We start from the raw sequence: 20,795 nt of genomic DNA, 5'->3' as shown, positions 1-20,795 counted from the left end.
CTATTGAGGGGCGGACCCCGCGCCGCCATGAGCGAGCGCTGCTGCTATGGCAATGGGCGCTTCCGGCGGGGCGGGCGGCGCTGTGCTGTGCTCCGAGGGACGGCGAAGGTCCCACGGGTGAGGAAAAATCCGGCCTTCTGGGGGCATTTTTCTTGTGCCGGGGCGGTTTTTCTTCGGCTCGGATGGAGGGAAAGGGGCGCCCTCGTGTACCCGCACCGGCCTAACGGGCGTTGGGCCTGTTGGCTTGGGGCTTGGTTTAGCGAGTATCTCCTTAGGTAAAGAAACTCAAGGTGCCCTTGAAAGCAAGAACTGAAGGATATATTAAAAGGAAAAAAAAAAAAAAACAAAAAAAAACCCCAAAAAAACCCCAACAACCAACCGACCAAACCGGGAGGTGAAATTATTTTATTTCCATTTCAAGTTTTGAATTTACTGGGTCACAAGTATTAGTGAAGCCTAATTTAACTTAAATAGGAAATAACTTCTGGAGAAATGTGTGTTTTCTCCCAGGACAGATGTCCTTGCTTGTGTTCAGTCTGTTCAAGAGGCTCTCAGGGTGTCTGAATTCAGACTTCCTGTGTTAATTTGCTTTTGGCATCAAGAGATAACTTCTACCATTGGTGTTTTTTTCTTCAGAGCAGGGTCTAGCCCACAGCCATGCGATCACAAATCACAATAACCTGTGCACCAGGTATATCTTATTATCCAGCCAGGTTCTGACCTTTCTCATTTCACCACATGCCTCTGAAGGCTGACTGTAGTGTGTGGAACCAGAAGCAAGCTTTTGTGTAACTACATCGCAAGCACCAGTTGGAAGGAAAGTGGCGGTGGGGGGAAGAGCTGGGCTGTGCCGACACAGCGGGGCTGTCACCGCTGCCTCTCTGGGCTGGTACAGGGCAGAGGGTTGGTTGCTCAGGCGCACAGCAGTGGGAGTATTTGTAGTTTGATTAGATTTGATAAAAGAGCTGTTTAAAATTCATGAAGGTTTTTTAAATCAAGTTCTAACCTAGTAATTTCAAACTATTAAAAAAATGCAACTTTCTCCACAAGTTGTGGGTGCTTTATTTTGATGCATTTCTTTGACGATATTTTCATTCTTTCTCCTTTTTACGCACATGCAGAAACACTTTTGTGGTGGTCTGTGTGTACAATTGGAAGCCAAGGTTTAAAAAAATTGCAGCCATCCATGTATAGAGTAGTTGTACCTACACCTAATTTGGGTTTTAATTGCGATAACAAGTGTGATGTATTTACAGTGTCTCTTCACAGCCCTTCTCCCCCAATAAAATGCAGCTCATTGAAAAAAAACCCAAAACACAGTTCCAGTTTAGTTTGCATGGGAAATGATACAGTTGACTCAAGATTAGGTACTAGACACTGCTGTTGATGACATCGGTGGGAAAAAAAACCAACCCTTCCTCACTGTAGTTTACAGGGCAGGCTTCACCTGTAAGAACTCCAGGCTGTTAAATGGAGGCAGGCTTTTCGGCCACCCATCAGTAGTACAGTAATAATCATCAATATCCCTGTTCCAGTTATTAGTGCTTAGGAGTTATGTTCATGAGCCCTCTGCTTCTGAAGGTCTGTAGATAGAGATGAGGAATCTGTATTCCCACATCTAAGATGTTTTGGAGGAGTTTTGACCTCTCTAGTTCTGGCTCGTGTTCTTCCTGCTGTGGAAATGGATGAATGACCCAGGTTAGCTGGGAAGCCTTAACCTAATCACTGTTTTTATGTAATAAACAAGCTTTACCTTTTAAAAAAAGCTGTCACTCTGTAGTGATTTCGTGTTTCCATGGCAATGGGAGTGACAGCCACAGCAGAAGGAAATATTAGTGGCATTTTCCAGATTCTAAAATGGGGCTGAATCTAGCACAGAGAATAGGTTTGAATAGGCTGAAGCCTTTATTGTCTTTGGTAAGAGGATAGAAAATCCGTGATGCCTAACTATGAGAAATCAAAACCTCAAGTTATCCTTAACTTCTAATTTTGTTCAGAGAGGCTTATCTTAAAAGAATGTCTCTTCAGAACATCAAAACACACTTGGAAGAGCTCCAGGGCCTTTCAAGAAGGGAGACTTCCCAGCTGTTGCTACTTTCCTGGTGAACCAGAATGTCCAGACCACGTGCCTCTTGTTGCAGAGGTTTACTCAAGAGATAGCTGCTTCCTTCAGTGTGACATGTTTAAAAATGCAATGCCAAATTTTCAATTCACTTTTAGCCCAGCAGAAAGTAATCCAGGCTGTGTAGGTTTAAACCTCGAAGCATGCCAGAGTTGTTTGAGCAGCTATGTAAGAAGCTCTGCGGTGTGTTAGTCATGGTGCCAAGCCCCGTCATGGGCTTTTTCATCACTTCTTTTTTTTTTCCCCCCCTTTTGCTTGTTTCACAGACAGAGGGGGAAGGGGACAAACAACAGGCAACTTCAAATGATACATTTAACAGACTTTAAGAATAAACCAGATGTGTGCATTTCTGGTAACATTCAGGTAGTGCATTTTTAGCTGTTAAGGCAACTGCCCATAATTTATAGCTACTGAAGAGGCACAGTAGAGCCATATAATTTCACTGCCTGCTGTGTGGAAAGTGTAAAAATACCTGTAGAGGGACAAGTGTTTCGAACACTTAAAATCGGGTAGCGCCATTGTGCTGACTTAAATCAGAGCTATTTCCCAAGTGCAAGTGTAACCACTTTATGGAACTGCAGTTCAGTAAATCTGTAATTTTAAGCTTGCCAAACTAGTCGCAGAAGAACAAAGATCAGGTTTGTTATAAATAAACAAGCATAATGAAGCAATGCTGAGTGTGAGAAAATGGAACAGTTGAAGCTTTTAGTTTTCTGTGCTAGGGAGAGGACAAAAGTCTTTCCTGTTCTCTGCAGTTTCTAGCTCTTTAGTAATCTACTTAAACCGTCTTTATAGAATTGTCACTGATTTTTCTTCTAACAGGCTGGGAAGTGAGAGTGGAGTTGCCATCCATTTTCAGTAGTTGTTGTCTCCAGGTGACAGTCGTGGCCACTTCTAAAACAAGTTAGAGGTTTACATTAACCTGAGAAATGCCTGTTTTTTTCTGAGCAGCCATATCCTGTATGTTCTCCTTAAGGGACTTACTGCCCAAGAGGAATTCTTGAACGTGGGGGTTTGCATCTTAAATCCAAGCATTATATCTGCTCTTTACCTCCAATCCCTGGATTGGCTTCCTATGTAATGTTAAGAGGCAGATGTTTTAATCCCTTTACTACTGGGAGGGGCTATAGGGAGAGAAAGCATGCTTGTGAGAGCTCCATAGTGCTATTTTTAGTTGCTTAGTTTTCCTTCTGTTGTAGAAATAATTACTAATGTCTTTTTGTTCTTGTTCAGAGAGCTTGCTTGCCCTCTTGCCCGCTCCTACCCCGCCGAGAGAATGGAGTAGTTTAAGCTTCCTAAAACATTAATGTCTTGCTCAAAAGTTGGCAAAACATAATACAAGATCAATTGTAAGTAGCCCTTGCTAAAGGGCTAAAGGAACTTCTTTCACGAAGTGATTAAACTTGAGTGATAATTTTCTTCCACAAGTTGATGAGAGTTAGACTGAAGGATCTTGTTCTTGTCAATGTGTAATATTAGCTTGCATTGTTATCTGTGATAGGTCTTAGATAATGTGTAAGTTAAGGGAGAAGGAAGACTAGCTTTCAGTATTCTAGGAAACCTTCAGAGATGCTTTCAAGTATTAACTTGTTTACCCTGTTGGATTAGGAATGTGAGTCTTCCTTGAGGATGCTTGCTTAAATTCTTGGATCCATGGCTGTTCATTCTTCCCTTTTTCTTTGTCTCCCTCACTTCCTTTAAGGCCATTCTCATTCTTCTACATTTTCTTGCATTTAATTCACTATATTCAATGACCAGAACATTTGCTCTAGTTTAATTTTGGTGAGAATGCAGCTAGATAGAAACCAGACATTGTCTTCTCTGGTGCAAGCTGGTTTATGCTGCATCTATTCAGAGTGGTGACCATTTAATACTTGCCTTTTTTTTTCTTTACTGTTTTTACAGATTCCATTCAAAGTCGCTGAAACTATAATGCTAGAGAATGTTATTGCTTGCTTCTCCCCCACTCCTGCCCTAGTTTTACTTTGTGAGTTTAAAAGCATTTATAAAATACCTTTTTTTTTTTTAAAAAAAAAAAAAAAAAAGTTACTTTAACTGTAAGCTTAAAAAGTGTTTGAAGAATAGCAGTTAAACAGGTGGATCTGGGAAGGTTTCATACCTGGAATTCTTGGATATTCTTTCAACTGAATAAATTTCAAATAGGTAACTTTTCTTCAAGTGGATTGCTTGAAAGTTTGTTAGCAAAGTTGCATTTAAGTCCACTTCAAGAACATATGGAAGTCCATTCTGTTGTAAAATGTGCCGATATATGTATGATTTTTTTTGGTGAAACTCGACTTTTATTTCCAGAATAGGTGAGTCAATCACAGGCGGTAGAATATGGCTGGACAAATATCAGAATCTGATCAGATCAAGCAGGTAAGATGATGTATTCATGAGTGGTGGCTTTGGAGATCTTTGTCATGTAGAGTAAAAGGTGTAGGGCATGAAGAAGGACAAAACATTTAAGTTACCATCTGAGTTAAGGCCAGTTCTGTAGCAACCCAAATGTAAAGATTTGACCATCAACAGACAATATATACTATCTGAGTACCAGCAGCATTTGGTGCTGAAATCTTCTGACTGGTAGTAAATTTCTCTAATGGTTTGTCCTTTAAATGTTAGTGTCACCAGATGGCTCATGCAGCTATGTGTAAGAAAAATTAATGTAGAATTTTCTTAATACTCATTGTCCAATTTTTATTTATAGTTCAAGGAGTTTCTTGGAACGTACAATAAACTTACAGAAAACTGCTTCCTGGATTGCATAAAGGATTTCACTACCAGAGAGGTTAAACCAGAAGAGGTAGGTAAATGCTTTTAATGACCCTTTGGTAGAATTGCTGTGTAGCATTTAAATTTCAGAGGCAACTTGAGAAAGTTTTGATCTCTCAGCTAGCTAAAAAGCTAGGTAGCAGTCTTCAGTGGAGTATAGGTGTTAGTGTGTGACTTCCAAGTGAGAAAGGAAGTGAGGTAGTGGAAGAAATAGCTTGTCTGTAGTTTTGCTTCTTCAAATATGTCCAAAGTGATAACAGATATTTCTTTGCACCCTAACAGTCTGCTTACAAAAAGAAACCAACCAACGCCAAATGCTTTTCATGTGTTAGATCATCAGCTACAGACAAACTATGGGCTTGGATCTCTTGAGGTTTTGTCGTCATTGTCTTTTCAGTATACACACAGTGAGGGGATCTTCCTGATCTCACTTGAGTATTGGCTGCTTATTGCAATTCTGTGTATTTCATTCTCTGAGCTATCAGTGGAGGTTCTTGTGCCTCAGCTTCTGATGGGTGGTATCTTTGTGGACATGGAAGTTGCCCACCTACAGCCTGCATCTCGCTCTTTGAAGGTAGAGTCCTGCTGAAATACTTGTTTACCTACTCACGTTCCCCGCATTGTAGTTAGTGAGTCATAGAAGCATAGGCCTCCAGAGCTCTGGCTGTTAAATCCACTTCTCTGCATTGCAGGGAGCTCCATCACATAGTCGTCTACAAAAAAGAGTAAGCTCTCTAAGAGTAATTGCATGGTTTTTGCCTCTCGAGAGGCTGTTTCAGAATCTCATAATTTTGTTGGTTAAAAGTTTAATAACCTTTGCTTCACTCTGCTGGCAGGGGAAAAAAAAAAAAAACAACAAACCTATAAAGTTTTAAACTAATGTTGTTTCTGAGAATTTTCTGCCTCCTTGAAGTTTAACTCCTCAGCCCAGGCAAAAATCCTGTCTCCTTTCAGCTTCTGTTTTGCTGCACTAAACAAAGCTCTCAGCTTCCCAAGGCAGATTCCTTGCTTCCCTGATCTCTGTTTTATTGACTACAGGTGGTCAGAATTATTTTGAGTAAGGCCTTGTTACTGTCTTTTACAAATCCATTTTTGAATTGGTTGAACAATACAAGGAGTGTCAGTTAACAGAACTGACAGAAGTGTTAGTGGCACAACCTCTCTTTACCTTTCTGGGGTGGTATTTGATTTTCAGTAGAGGGTTATAGTTCATTCTTCTGCTACCTGAAGTGTTACTAGAACTTCTTTAAAAACAACAGTTCATATAGTCTTTCATTAAAGACCTGGAATCCAAAACCAAGGAATGCTTATTTGAGGGGAATTAAATTTAAGAATATTTAGATACAAAGATTCTTTTTTTAGATTCATAGATTCTGATCTGCCTTTTTTTTCCTTCTGTGATCTGCAAAGCCCTGTCTGGCTGCACAGGAGCCATCAGTTAATGATGGAGGCTAGGAAGACACTTTTTCATGGGAAGTTTTGCCCATAATTATCCATTATGGGATATTTGCAGAGCCTCTGGCTTTAGCCCCTACCAGAAAGAGGACACTGATCCAGATGGACCACTGGTCTGATCTGATATGGAAATTACCATGTTCCTATTTAAAGTTGTAATTTCCAATTAAATAATTAAGATGAATACCTCCATGAATCCCCTTTTTGATTCTACCTTTGAAAAAATGGCTTCTCACCTCTTGCCCTACAGCACGTCTGCACTGCAAGTCTGGACTTCCCAGGGCACCCTATCTGAAATACCACACCTGCTGGGAGCAGTGGCTTGGGGTAGTTCCAGAATTTGTTTCCTAGTCAGACTTAACTCCTGCCTAACAGGTTTTGCTGTAGCTGATGCCAGGTCAAGGATGGGTGCTGGGTGGTATGCGTAGCTGCGTAGTTTTGTTTTGTCTTGTTCATTTTCAGCCCCTCTGCTTTTCACATCCCTTTACACTGAGCAGAATCAAAGCAATTTCTGGTTTTCTAGTAATCATGCAAAGTGGTTGTCTTTCTATCTAAATTTGTTAGCTTTTACAGTGATAGCAAGGTTTAGCACCATGATACAGAATATCCAATTGGTAGAACTGCTGCTCAGAAGTAATCTCATAACTCTTTCTCTACACTTAAAGAAAAAAAAAAACAAAACCAACCTCTAAATTTAAAAAATAATACCATGGGTGCAATAGGCTCTGGAATTTATTTCCCTGTCCAGCTGACTGATAGAATTCCAGTGGGTACTCTGGTTGATTTTGTGAAGCTTAACCAAGCAGGCACAGGAAGACCGACAGAGATAACTGGAACAAGGTCAAAAAAAGGTTAAACTGAGCTAGCACATGGTAGACTGTATTTGGCTATCAAAAATAATTCTGTTTACAAACACATACTGAAAAAAAGAAAATAATAATTTCATAAATTTAGTATTTCTTCAAAATAAAATGCTTTATATACTTTAATTTCATGAGAGGAGCCCAGTGATGAAATTGTATTATCTCCTAGATCTGAGATGTTTTCCATAAAGACTTTAATATGAGAATATCTTTTATCTTTCAATATTCAGACATCCCTGAAAAACAAAACTGTACAATTTTTCACTGCACGGAGAGGCTGTTAGCCCGTCACCTTGAGGATTAACACATTATATGAGACACAGTCATTTATTCCTGTATATTATTATATTTTGGGTCCTGTTTGGGGGAGTGTTTTAATTACTGTTTGAAGCCTTCTGTTTCCCTCTTCCTATAGATCACGTGCTCAGATCACTGCCTACAGAAGTATTTAAAAATGACACAAAGGATCTCCATGAGATTTCAGGAATACCATATTCAGCAGAACGAAGCTCTGGCAGCTAAAGCAGGACTGCTTGGCCAACCTCGTTAGACAAGAGCACTCTGTTCAGACTTTACAAGCAGTGCCAGTGCTCACTGGGCAAGAACACATTTTGGATTTTCTACTGTCAGGATTTATGTCCAACAACTCGAAGAGAGTTCTAGATGCTGTTCAGACAGTGGAAACCATGAAGGGTTAAACTGGTGGACTGGCAATGGAGTCTGTTTCTGAGGTGCTTTTCACTCTCCAATGGAGTTATATTGACACAAACTTTTCCAGGGCCCACAGACTGGTATGTTTAAATTTCAAGGTGGGTGGGAGGGTTTTACGTCCTTTCTGCTAGGCCTGGTTCAGATGGAAAAAAAAGTGTAATATGGGAAACACACTTTTCTATTTTATTCAAGTAAAATAAATGGGAACTGTAGCCTTGTATGTACATTCTTTTCAAAGATACATCTTTAGGGCACTGCTTGAGAGCAGTGTTTAGTTTGCTGTGGTCTCATTCCTCCTCAGCTACTACGGAGTTCTGCTCATTTGTGGCTGCTTTAAGTTGCTGATAGATAACAGAATTAGTGACACTGTTTCAGCAGCTGGGGATTTGTGAATGTGTTACTTCCCTTTAATTTGGGAAGAACTTCAGTTGAGCCACTCTCACAGGGCCTTGTGATCACTCTGACTTTTCTGGAGTGCTGGATGGTGACGATTAGAGCATGGAGCCAAGGGTGGTTATAAGTGGCAGACAACTGCTGTAACTAATGAGTTCAAGTAGGCTGGGAAGCTCTGGCAGCTTATCCCGAGGTTATGTTTGCTTCATGCTTTACCAGGTCACTTAGAAGGGACAAGAGTGTGTTATTAGCAGCACCTGTGCCCAAGGCAACCTCTAGGCACTCCCTGTTTCCTTCAGGGAACCCCAGGGGTCCTCCAAACCCAGCTTCCCTGCCTGATGCAAGCACAATGTGCCCCAAGCAGTGAGCTTGCTGGCAGCTTTCTCCTTTAATTATGTGAATTCCAACAGAAAATAGAAGGCATGCACAAAATGATGTCTTTTTTGCTGCTGGATGAGCATAGAGAAGTTTGTGGAAGCTAGCTGGTCTGATGTTGTGGGTTTGGTTTAGGAAAAACACCAAGCCTTTGAAAGGATCTTGGTAGCTGAAACCCTGCAGTCAGATTGTTAGTACAGTAGAATGATAGCTAACAGGCACATTTTACTTCAGTTCTAACTAGTAAAATACAGTAACAAAAGGAACTGAACATCGGGATTACCATATCAATTTTGAAACTTAAAGCAATGAAGACTGAAGCAAAATATTTCATGTCAGCTGCCAGGTTCTGTTCTTGAGTAGAAAGGCAACAATAAGGAACAGAAATGGCAGGAAGCCTGCCCGAATGCTTTCTTGCTGTTACCTTCTCTATTTCTTTTTATTTCCAGCAGCAGTCTCAACGAATTGTTTCCTGGCTGGTTTTTTTTTTTCTTTGCTACTCAAACTATCCAGGCTGTGGATTACTAGGCCCTGACTGCAGCACAGTACACCTGCCTCTTGCACTGGATGTTGCTCCATTTGCTGTGGTTTAAAGCTGCCCCAGCTCTCCACAGAAATCTGTTCATATGCTTTTCAAAGGTGGAAGAAACAAGTATGTTCCTACAGTCTCATTTACACATATTTTGTACTAGCCATATCACAGCTCCTTCCTACATAGCCCATGCCTTGTTACCTTGGAGATGGCTATGAGCTGACTCGAAAATAGTAAAGGCTAAAAAAGAGCCCAAATAAGGCAGCAAGTCTCCAATGTCCTGTTTTTTCAAAGGAATGACAGGCTAATAATATCTAGATTGTTTTCTACAATCAAGCCACAAATATTATGGCCAATTAGAAATTATCTATAGTAAAGATTTAAGGCTTTTAAAGCAGGGTTTTTGTTAAACACTTGAAAGTAATGTGTGATTAAAATTAACCCATTTTTCTATTGTATCTTAGTGTGCAAAGAGAACAGTTACTCATAAGTGATGGGATGAAGATGTTTGTCTTCTGGGCAAAGCTGCTTGTGGCTGAAGTGAGGGAGGGTTACAAAAAAAAAAATCCTGGTTTTCCCTTGTGTTTCAGTGTTTGGGGATTTGGAGGTAGGAGGATGTTTAAATATTAAGACAGATTCACTGTGCAAAAGATTAAGCAAGTGTTAAGGGGACTGAGTTAATAAATTACTTGCTTTCAGGTTCCCTAGTTTCCTTTTACCCCAGTTTTAAAGCTTCCCTAACCCACTGTTATCCAGGGAAAACATGTATTCTTAAAACCTAATCAGATGTCACATCCCCCTGCCTCTCCCCATGCTCACTAAACAAATAGGTGGAATGAAGTGTCGCTGGAAGTACCGGCATGATGTTGATAGCTGCTGCCCTAACAAAAGCCCTTGACTTCCAGAGCAGCTATGTGCTTATAGCAACTAGTTTGTTTAGGGATGTGGCTGTTAATGGTGATTGTTTTGAACCTAACTAGAATGCAAAGTAAGTTGCAGTGCTACTGCACAAAGATGCCGATGAAGATGGAGTCACTGGCTTGCTCTTTTGGATAAGCAGTTTTGTCTTAGCTCTGTTTCACTCAAAAAATGCTGTGGTCTTTCCACATCTTTCAACCCAAGTGACTGCTTGAAGAAAGATGATACAGATATATTTAAGCTTGGAAATGAAGAGCATCCATATAACTAAATCCAGGTGGTGCAGAAAGCAACACTGAAAACTTTATTAAAAGATTAACTTGCTTTGCTGAGCTACAGCTTCCTTTTGCTTCCAGCACACCCCGATGGCTGGCTCAAATCATGTTATTTAGAAAATAGTGCCCTGAAAGATTCTGTTAAGAGGACTTGTGAGTTGAGAATGATTCATGACACAGTGTTTCAGTGCCCCTCTCACATGTTTTATCAGTGTGTATTGTCAAGGTGCTGCAGCTGGGCTTTCCTCCTTGCAGCAAAACCTCCCAGCACCCAATTCTCAAAAATATTTAACTGCAAATGCAAGAATCATTATTTCTACAATACCTGGATGGATGTCCACTGGGAAGGCTGGGAATTTTTAGAAGGCAGGCCAGGCTGCACATTTTCTCCCACTGGTGTATTCTAACCTCCATGACCTAGCTTAATCTGGAGCGTTCTCCATTCCTTCTCTTGAATAGCATCAAGTTTGTGTGGCATAATGAAATGCACAGCCAGAATTGGAATGAGAGTACAGCTTAGTCTCTGAATCCTAACTGAAAGGCAACAGTATTTAAGATAAAGTGTGTAGACAGTAGGTGAATCACCTTGATGAGGTGTATTAGGTTAGGTGCAGAATGGAACTAGTTTTGATGGAAGGAGGAGCAATGGAGTGCTGCTGAGGACGGAGGACTGAGATAGCTGTTAAAAAAGTGAGCCAGAGTGGAAGTGGGAGGGGAGAGAAAGCAACAGGAGTGCAGCCTGCCAAAAACTGGCTTGATGAGACTGGGCTAGCGAGCAGATGCTCATTTAGAGGTGATGTTCACTGCAGTGGAGACAGGAACACAGATTCTTCCTGCTGAAATGAGTGTCTGAACCAAAAGGATAGAAAAGCATGCAATTAATAGTCAGCCCACAGAAAACAGAACAATTTCAACAGGAAGGGTCAATGGAGAGACTTGCTCCCAAATGCCCTGTACATCAGTGGTGCTGGCAAAGTGACCAGATCAGTCATCTGGAAGATTATAACAGAGGCTCCTCTCTCAAGGATAGGAGCAAAGTCCTAATTTCTGTAATCCCCTTGCTGAGAGCTTCAGCTACTGAGCTCTCTGTTGGAAGGCAGGGAGAGGATGCGAATGCAATCTTCTGTGAGGAAACTGTGGATTAAATACCCAATGCCCAGAGATAGATTGTGGCTATACTCTTAAATACCTAGCTCTGGGAACTGGAGTTTAAGTGACATCTCTTTTTCCAGCATTTTCTGTTAACTGGGTTAGGAAGTCAGCACAGAGCATTTGAGGAACCTAGTTCAAATCTTGGCAAGTCCATTAAGCTCAGCTCCAAAATTTCTTGAATGAGTCTGGCCCAAACTCTAAAACCTGTGAAAGCAATTAGAGCATGTGACACTTGCATTATGCTTGCACCTTGAGTTTCAAGAAGACACCATTAAAAGAACCCTTAAGTATTTAAAGTTACAATTCTGCTCTTAGGATTTTTAAAATTATGTTTAACTTTATGCTCCTGAGTGTTAGGTTCTTTCTGTAAACACAACAGGGGACATTCAGCATTCAGACTTTAGTAGTTCAGGACTGGAAAATGATGGTCGTCTGTTTTCCCAGATTTCTCACATACAAAACCATGTAACTGAAAAACATACAAAAGACCCTAAATCACCTTTTTTTTAAAAAAAAAAGAAGATTACAGAATGGACCATGTCTGGTTGAAGCTTTTTATTCTGCAGCTCGCTTTCCTCTGATCAGTGAGAGGACTGCTGAGGGAGTTGTGTAAATATTTAAGGTAGTATACTTGACATAGCGCTGTGTTTACGTAACACGAATGGGAGCTTATCTAAATTTCAAATAATCAAAGTAGAAATCCAGTTGGTGGCTATTTCTGTATTTTACAGCTCCTGCCCTTACTAGGAGATCGAAGTGGGGACCTTCTCCCCCTCGCTGTCTGCTCAAGCACATGTTGAATTTCAGTGTGTGCGGCTGCCCCCGGCACCTGCCAGGAGCTGTTTTGAGTCACAGCTGAGAGGAGGAGGGTTTCCAGCCTCTACACCCACCACCTCATCGCTCGGAGAGGGGTGTTGGCCGCCTCTCCGGACGTGTTTTTTGCAGTGGGGTCTGGGGAAGACTGGCCTCTGTGCCCCACGGAGGACGTGGGTTCCCCGAGGATGGTGGTGGGGCCTGAGGAGAGGAGCTGTGTGGGGCTTGAGTCCAGCCCCTGGCGCGGATCCTGCCCCGCGGAGTCGCCCCTTCCCTTGCGCGGGGCCTGAGGCTGTGGGCGCCCGGGCCCTGCACCCATGGAGGGGTGGAGGAAAGGAAAAAAAAAAAACCAAAAACAAAACATAAGCTTCTTACAGGTTTTTATTGCCTTCAGGGCACGTAGGGATGTTTCTGAGGGAAGCGAAACGTGGCAGGTGACAGAGGTGAGGGTGCGGCCATGGCGGCAGAGTGTTGGGGGCCGGCCCTGAAGAAGGCCGCAGAGCTGGAGCCGCCGCCGTGACAGGGCCATAAACTGAAATGAAAAGAGGAAAAATCATGAGCGTAAAAAACTACAGTTGTTAAGAAACCCAACCCAACGTTGGCAGTGGGGGACTTGACTCTAAACAGCAGCACTGCATGGGGAAACTGCTGGGATGGCACACCGTAGGCACTCGCAGCGTGGGAAGCAGAGTGCAACCAGAAGGAATCAAGGGTTCGGGGTTTTTTTAAATCTTTTTTTTCTTTTTAAATAGCTTGAAACCTTACCCATTCCTAAGGGAACTAATTTTCAGAAAATGAATGAGCATCAAGAGAGTTTTAAGCTGCACATGCACGTAAGTGCCTTGCTAAAAAGAAAAAAAAATAAAGGCACACTTGCACGATATAACAAAGTATTCTGTACAAATTCCACATTTTACCGCTTCTTACATAACTGGCATAGCTGGCGGGATCATGGCAAATTAGGTCAAACTGTACCCAGATGAGGGATTAGAGGAGGAGGAGTTTAGAAATAGCTGAAGACACAGACAGGGCTGGAATGGAAATATTGGGTTACTCACAAGAGCTGGGAAAGAGAGACATGGCCAGTAATGCAGAACTCACCAACAAGGCTCGGAGGGAGAATTAAGCAAACGTGCTACCGATAAACAATCTGCAGGTTTTCACAACTGTAATGGAGCTCTAGTGCCGATTTTCTTTGCTGGCAATGATGAAACCTAGAGAAAGTAATCGTTGCAATGTTTCTTTGTTTTTTTCATAATGAGTGAGCTGTACTGGTGAGTTAAAGCCAAGTCTTAAAACAAACACAGACATTTTTTCATCTCTGAAAACTATTGGTATAGGATAAACAACAGCATAAGGGTACTAACTAATATAAATAGCAGGTAGTTGCAGACCTGAAGCAGAACCAACCAGCGCAGCCCTGCTCTGGAGCAGAAAGTAGGATTTCTCTGAAAATGGGAAGAGCAGGAATAGCAACGTAAATAGCACTGAGATAATTCAAAACAAAGAGGAAACCAGGAAAGTCTTATTCTTAGGAAGGGTGAGAAACAGTCTGCTTTCACAATTAAGATTGCCTTAATCTTTTCAGTTTTCTTTAACTGAAAACACAGTATTTGTCATTGGGCTGTGACTAATCACAAAATCCACCATCCACTGCATTAAGGCAAGCACATAGTCAGACCAATAACACTGTGACAGGAAAAACTGAATTTATATATTCCTCCAAAGCAATGGATGACACTAATAAATGCTTGTGGAACTCACAGATTTCCAAAACAAACAAACAAAGCCCAATAAATACAAGTTACTTAGTGTTAACTAATAAAGTAATTTTAAACTCTACCAGAGATCTCTTTAAAAAAATCATCCTCTTTGATAGAAGGTAATATGGGAGAATGGCAGATTTTCTCAAAATCTGAGGGCAATAGCTTGATAAATAGTGTGAGCTAATTATAAAATGTCTTTTTCCTAAGCCCTGGAATCACAGTGACTCAGTCTCTGGCAGCACCCCCATTGGTTCCTCTCTTTATTATGTTTCTTACATCTCCAGAGGTAGTCTTTGTCCTGCACACTGTAGCAAATAATAAAATCCAAAGTACAGAGAAGTAAAAAATAACCAAGATTTTACTGCAAAACACAAGGGCACAGTGGAGTAAACAGCTCAACATACTTTTGTTAACACATTCATCTTTTGTTTCAGCTTGTAAATCTTTCCTCTGGCTCCTCTGTCAGATTTGTTTCAAGCCATCAAACCAAACGTGCTCTTTTCTTAAAAAGAAAACAACAGCATTTTTTAGACTTAGTGCTCTAAAAGAATTCCAGTAAATGCTGCCCAGGAAACCCATTTGGCTGCCTCAGCTATCCAAGAATATTTTTAATGCGACGACGAAGAACATTTTATGACTATTTGTTTTTTTAATGTGAAGTTCCATCTGGTTGACAAACCTATCTGGAGAGAGAAGGCTCCCCATCAAAGCCATCCTGGATAATTTTGGTAGCCACTGTTGTGTGGCTCTCTACATGTAAAATAAGAATATGCATCCATTTAAAAAATTTCTGCCTATCTAATGCCTTAAAAAAAAAACAGATTCAAGTGGAACTTGTGCAAAATACCACCAGAAAGGTGATTTAAACACCTTTTCTCTTCCACTACTGTCCTTCAAAGGTCTGCTGCTCCCTGTGAAGGCCAGATACATTATGCTTCATGAAGATACATGCTTTTATTTGCCCTTGTTACGCTTTTCTTTCACTGGTAATTACCACTGCAGATCTGTTTAACCTCTGTTGAAATAATGGCTTTTTACTGTTGTTCTGACATCTTTGCTTCTCCTGCCTGATCTGTTAAAACTGATGAAACGAGGAGGTTTCTCAAACACAGTCTGATGGAGGAGCCAGAAACAAGTGCAGATTTAACTGGGTGTTGCTAAACTTGCACATTAGAGAGAAAATAAAAACTCATCAGCATACATGTAGCTGTATGCTTTGTGGAAAGTAAAAGATAAAACAGGTAGGAAAACAAATCTTTTCTTACCTTATGTCCTTGCATGCATATGTTTTGTTTTTTCCAACTTTCAGATGTATGCTAATCCCAAAATAATAAATCTGCCAGAAGTCTGACAGTTCTTTGTATCAGTTGCAGGAGGTGGGGGAAGAGTCTGAATTCTTAAAGCCCTGTTCTTTTTAACAGTTCTAACAGCGTTTGATCCCATAATCTTCATATTATATATATATATATATATATATTTTTTTTTTTACCTCCTAAGCTTGAAATAACATCATTTTGAGAAAAACTGTAAAAGATTAGAAGGCAGGAGAACAGTGTGAAGCCTGCCAAGAGTGCTTTAGTTTTGACTGCTCTTACAGACATGATACCTAATCTCTTCTTAAAAAAAAAAAATCCCAGTTCAGTGTAATCATAATTTCTGCGTCCTCAACAGCAGAAACTTTCATTCAAGGCATTGGAAGACACTTTGGAATTTATTTGATATCAACAAAGCAGAAGTAAGGAGGATTATAGTTAGAAATAAAAGATCTATTAGGGTCTCTTGTTGATTTCACCCTTAGAACAGGATAGTCCCGTACGACATAATAAATCTTCTTTTCCCTGTGGTATTTTTAAATGTCCTAAGAAACTACTTTAAACATCTACTGAATCATGTGGCTAACTGATACGCTTCTTGCCAGAAAGATAAAACTAGGAAATCAGTCACATGCTCGAAGCTTTGCCGGAGGCTTGGCAGAAAGTCCACCTTTTCTTGCAGGTTTAGTGTTCTGCCAGAATAATGATGTTAGGGGTGTGGGTGGGTGTCTGATGAGTGCTAGTGCAAAGTAAAGCAGGTGGAAAGAGGAGGTAGGAAGCAAGTTCTCTGTCAGGGAGCTGTTAGAACGGGTTTCCATGTTTCAGCAGGCAGTGTAGATGTGAAAGCCTGTCTTGAAGTAGGGGCAGCGCAGAGCCCGGCCACCATCTCTGCCTGGGGAGTGTGTGTATGTGCCTGGTTAAGATCTGACCCAGTTTGCAGGCAGAGGTTAACGACCTGCAGAAGATGGAATGAATCCTATTATTTCACTGAATTTAAAATTTACTTCTGCGACTACTAAACGTGGAAGATAATCTGATAAAATGTGACCCGTGTTATTTCCTTTTAAATGAGTATTGCTTTTTATTCATAGCTATCATAAGATTAACAGTAGAAGTTTGCTCTGAAAAAAGTCTTTACAACAATTTATGGAGATTAATCTTCCTATTTATGTAAGTCCAGACATTTACAAGAACAATCACTTAAATAAAAATAGAATATAAAGCCTATGTTTAAAACATGGCCTTTATTAATGCTGTCTAGTGAGCTCCATATCTTACATTGAAAGAGTTCTGCTTTGCTTAAGAAAAGACAGAAAAAGTGCATTTACAAGAGTACTTTTTCTTTAATTTTCTGCGAAAATGGAAGGAATTGGAATCACAAGTTGACAAATGTTGTAAAATGAAATTTCAAGAAACATCAATTTTAGTAATGCTACGCCATCACTAGTGTTTCGTTCTGACTTTCTGCCGTGTGAACCAGAATATCCTGATATACAGTCTAGAGCATCTATGTTATTACTCTACAGCATATTAAACACAGAAAAAGGGGTTAAGAACCCCTTTCAATGTACAAACATGAATAAAAAAATTGATAAAAAAATCACTTTTATACATAATGTATATGCAAACTGTTTTAAATACATGGTTTTGGAAGAGTTATTTACAAACTGTATCTGCCTGTGGGACAATCCACAGACAAAGCATACACAGTTGCTTTACTTTGTTGCATCTCAACTTTGGGAGATATAAATTCATTCGGCAGTATAGCAAACATAAGAACTTGTGACAAAGTATCTTAAGGGCAACGCGATAAATTTTGTTCCTCAAAACAATGTAAGTACTAGGACTGCCAAAGTTTCCAAATAAAGTCATAGTTTAACCCAGCTGCCCGCTTAGAGATCTGTGGTGTGGAGGCTACGTAGGCAGACCCAGCTGACGTACAGGCATGGCTACTGGATAAAACCTCCTTAAGAGCCGTAACTGGTAAGTATGTTTTAGCGAAAGAGTGAACTAACCTAGAATTTTTTTTCCAATTTTATTAATATTTTTAAAAATACATAAAAATACAACATCCAATGTCTGAATAAATATATTTAACAAGTTGCAAGATACCTTATTTTACACAAAAATTTCAGCTTTAGAAATCTTGTTAAATAACTTCATTGTTGTTATATATTTCATTTTTCGTCTTTTTGTAACAAAATAAAAACTCTGAAATTACATAGAAAAAAGACAAAATATTTTTGTCAAGGGATAAGATAGTCCACTGAAAACCTATTCACAATTCCACTGTAAACATTAATAAACATTAAAATATTTGCATAATTGTGTGCTCAAAAATCCTATAAAAAGTGGAAGACTTATTACAACTGTAGTTTTCAGTCAACTACACTTCCTTTCACAATTTATTTTGTCCCATTTACACCTTTAAAACTGGGCACATTGCTGAACACATACTTTGGCAGTTCTGTATAGCAAGTGCTTCCACAACGAGGAACTACTCACCAAGAGTTAACGTACAGCTCGGTGAAAGTGCAGCAGTTACTCCACTGTTTTTGATCATACTCTGATGTCTGCTTGGTGCACTTGCTTTTCTAAGATCTCCCTAGAACACTTGAATGCTTCATTGGACATAACTTTTCAAATTTCATAAGTGCCCTTTCTCTGCATTAATTAAAAACAAAAACAAAACACAATGACAAGCATGTCACATTGTGCCTACAAACCTTCAGTTACCAATGAGCTTAATTTCTCTGAACAGTAAATTAAACAAAAGAACAGGGTAGGAGGGGAGAACAGGTACAGTCCAGCAGTGGAAGTGTGTACAGGATATACTTGGCAATGTCAAACCAGTTGAGTGCTTTTCTGTGGTTGAATTTCAGGATTTATGTCCATGGCAGCAAGTTGCTGGCAAGGCAGAGAAATGTGTATCACCTGCATTCTACAGCAAGCACGTTTTGTGGAGGAGAAGATGATGATGGACTCATTCCAGTGTCTGATGAAGCGGATGACATGGATGCTCCTGTATGTGACACTGAATATACAGAACAACACGTCAGCATCGAGTTACCAAAGAACACGTCAGAATGAAGGTCTTGGTTATTGGGTTGTTTAAAAGACCTCAGAGAAGTGTCACGGTCACGGAAAGCTGACACAGATTTTGTGTCAGTTGCTTTCACTGTTATGTGCACATAAACTGGATGTGTGACCTGACCCTGTCTGCATCACAAACCAACTGAAAAGATAAACCAGATGAGTTATTAGGCTGATTTCAAACTCAGACTGAGCTTGAACTAGGAAGTCTTAAGTTTTTAATACCATTATAAAATAGGGAATGTTTCTGTTAGCTTCAAGTTCTGAAAAGCCAAATATTTTTTTCTAACTATGTATGCATACAAACAGATGATAACTTTTTTTTTTTCAAAACCACTGTCAATTAAAAACTCCAGGTGTTTCGAGTTATGTATTTTCAAGAAAATTAACTTCTCATGGGAAGCATAAAGCAAATCTGAAAGTTACCTTCTCTGTCTTTCTTTTTTAATCGTTTTCTTCTCCTGTCTATGGTTGCTACTTCTGACTTCAAGGACATGTAGTATTTTCGTATTTCCTGTAGTTTTTCTTGCAAGAAGGAGATCCTTTCAGTGCTGCTCATATTGTCTAGTTCATCTTAAAATAGGAAGAAAAACCAGCTTAATCAAGGTGATTTTAAACAAATTAATGCAATTCTTAAGAGTATACGAGATAGAGCACAAAATATCACATACTGTGATAACTACACCATAAAAGGCCTATACCTAATTTAGAATCCCCAAATTTGCACGTTTTTCTTTCTGAACAAGTTTTCTCATAAACTCCCTCTAAATAAATCACTTAAAAGAATTCTTACTGAGCTGAAAACTCCATTTGTATACTCTAGGCGAAGCATTCTGGTGGTGGTGTTTCTCTCTGTGTTTATCCTTCTCCCCATCTTTGATGTGAGGTGAAATCACTCTTGCAGGTGATCGAGAAATCTTCTGTGGTTTGGATGCGTTTACGTGTTTTACAGGAGTACATTTACTGGAACTATCCAGGACAGGAAGGTCTTCACTGTCACTGCTTTGTCCTGCAGTAAGAGAGATGTATTTGGACTTCAAAAAAACCCAACCTTGACAGTTTTAAAGTTGTAGGTACAGTCAGAATAAACAAGAATGAAAAAACCTGCTCCTCCTTGCTTAGAATATCTCAAAGTGCACACAAGGAAAAACCTATCAGATTCAGTGTAACCTTATCAGGCACAGCATGCATCAAACCCTCCAGTGTACTGACTGTTAATGCAGAGGTCAAGGGCTGACTTCAGTTAAAAAGACATAGTCAATTTTTTTTTTTTTTTAAGAAGCAATAAAGAAGCTTATTTTAATAAGAAAAGATAGCTTTTCAGTGCTCTAATAAAGTCACATATTTTGGGGCTCTAATGTAAAGCTCACACTAGAATCCCTTTCTTAAAGGGATTAATATAGGTAGCACGTGATTGTGTGTATTCACCAAACTGCTTTACCACCTCTAAAGGAATAGTTCTGAAAAGCATAAAAACTTTAGCATGTAACAGAAAATTTTAAGCTGATATATGCAAATATTTTAGATTCCCCCAAGAATTGCAAGATTTTACACAGGCACGTTAAACATGTCTGAATATAGTATGTCAGAACACAATGATCATCAAAAATGAGCTATAGAAACACATAAATCCAGATTTCTATAGGAAGTTAAACACACTATACCTTTGCTGAAATGTTACTCTTTAGCATCAAATATTTCTTCATAAATGCACTTTTTTCCATGAGAAACACCTATCATAAGACTTTAAAGGAGATGTTTCTATTCACAAGACGTTCCTATGCACTCCCAGATTGATAACCAATCCAATATGTAAAAATTAATATAACAGTAAATGTTTAGTAAGTGCTGATATATACAGTTGTTAAAAGTTTTTCCTAACAAGTAATTAAAAACAGCCAAGAGATTTCCCAGTAAATGGTAAGTTCTCTCCAGTTAACAACCAATGATCATTATGAATAATAATGAAAAACCCTGACCAGGAAGTCCCATCTAACAGAAATAACGGGTAAAAGCGAGAGCAGTGGGCCCTTACACACGGTCACAGGACAGCATAACCCCCCCCCTCTGCCCCTCCAGGAACATACCTGTCCCGTTCTTTTCATTTTTGGCTGCAGCACTTGTTCGCTTTGGAGTACGCTTTTGTTTTTTTGCCAGTGTTCCACTATTGCTATCACTGGGTCTTTTTTGACCTAAAGAAGGAAGCGGGGGGGGGGGGGGGGGGGGGGAAAAAAAAAAA

General features: G+C 39.9%; 2 protein-coding genes across 6 annotated transcripts in view; one reads left to right on the top strand and one right to left on the bottom strand.

Moving 5' to 3' along the window:
• The first annotated feature begins 1,553 nt into the window (after positions 1-1,553).
• TIMM9 (translocase of inner mitochondrial membrane 9) lies at positions 1,554-18,457 on the top strand. Of its 5 annotated transcripts, XR_003398465.1 has the most exons (6): positions 1,554-4,501; positions 4,833-4,928; positions 5,295-5,471; positions 7,631-8,006; positions 17,362-17,446; positions 18,346-18,457. XR_003398465.1 is itself a non-coding variant. In XM_026849034.1 (4 exons), the coding sequence occupies exons 1-4, from the start codon at positions 4,463-4,465 to the stop codon at positions 7,763-7,765; spliced, it is 447 nt and encodes a 148-aa protein (XP_026704835.1). In that variant the 5' UTR covers positions 1,554-4,462; the 3' UTR covers positions 7,766-10,924. The 5 variants fall into 5 exon arrangements, 1 of the variants encoding a protein (XP_026704835.1); XR_003398464.1 differs by lacking the exons at positions 17,362-17,446; positions 18,346-18,457 and adding an exon at positions 13,137-17,063; XR_003398466.1 differs by lacking the exons at positions 17,362-17,446; positions 18,346-18,457 and adding an exon at positions 13,137-17,063 and having other exon boundaries at positions 1,558-4,501; positions 5,376-5,471.
• Positions 17,472-20,795, bottom strand: part of ARID4A (AT-rich interaction domain 4A) — a 46,271-nt gene continuing 42,947 nt past the window's right edge. The window contains exons 20-23 of the mRNA XM_026849203.1: positions 20,644-20,748; positions 19,350-19,565; positions 18,983-19,129; positions 17,472-18,497 (exon numbers count right to left, since the gene is read on the bottom strand). Coding sequence (XP_026705004.1) covers positions 18,394-18,497; positions 18,983-19,129; positions 19,350-19,565; positions 20,644-20,748 — 572 coding nt within the window. The 3' untranslated portion in view covers positions 17,472-18,393. The remainder of the gene's footprint in view (positions 18,498-18,982; positions 19,130-19,349; positions 19,566-20,643; positions 20,749-20,795) is intronic.

This window comes from Athene cunicularia (assembly GCF_003259725.1).
Source record: "Athene cunicularia isolate RWA chromosome 5 unlocalized genomic scaffold, athCun1 chr5_part1, whole genome shotgun sequence".
Taxonomy (NCBI): Eukaryota; Metazoa; Chordata; class Aves; order Strigiformes; family Strigidae; genus Athene; species Athene cunicularia.
The sequence above is the reverse complement of the archived record's forward strand: the minus strand, read 5'-3'. Positions and strand labels throughout refer to the sequence as shown.

What these genes read in the sequence shown, in the direction of transcription:
- TIMM9 (XM_026849034.1), top strand. Translation starts at nt 4,463, where the DNA reads ATGGCTGGACAAATATCAGAATCTGATCAGATCAAGCAG. An exon ending in AATCTGATCAGATCAAGCAG is followed by an intron (nt 4,502 to 4,832) that starts GTAAGATGATGT and finishes TTTTATTTATAG; the next exon opens with TTCAAGGAGTTTCTTGGAAC. An exon ending in CTGCATCTCGCTCTTTGAAG is followed by an intron (nt 5,472 to 7,630) that starts GTAGAGTCCTGC and finishes CTCTTCCTATAG; the next exon opens with ATCACGTGCTCAGATCACTG.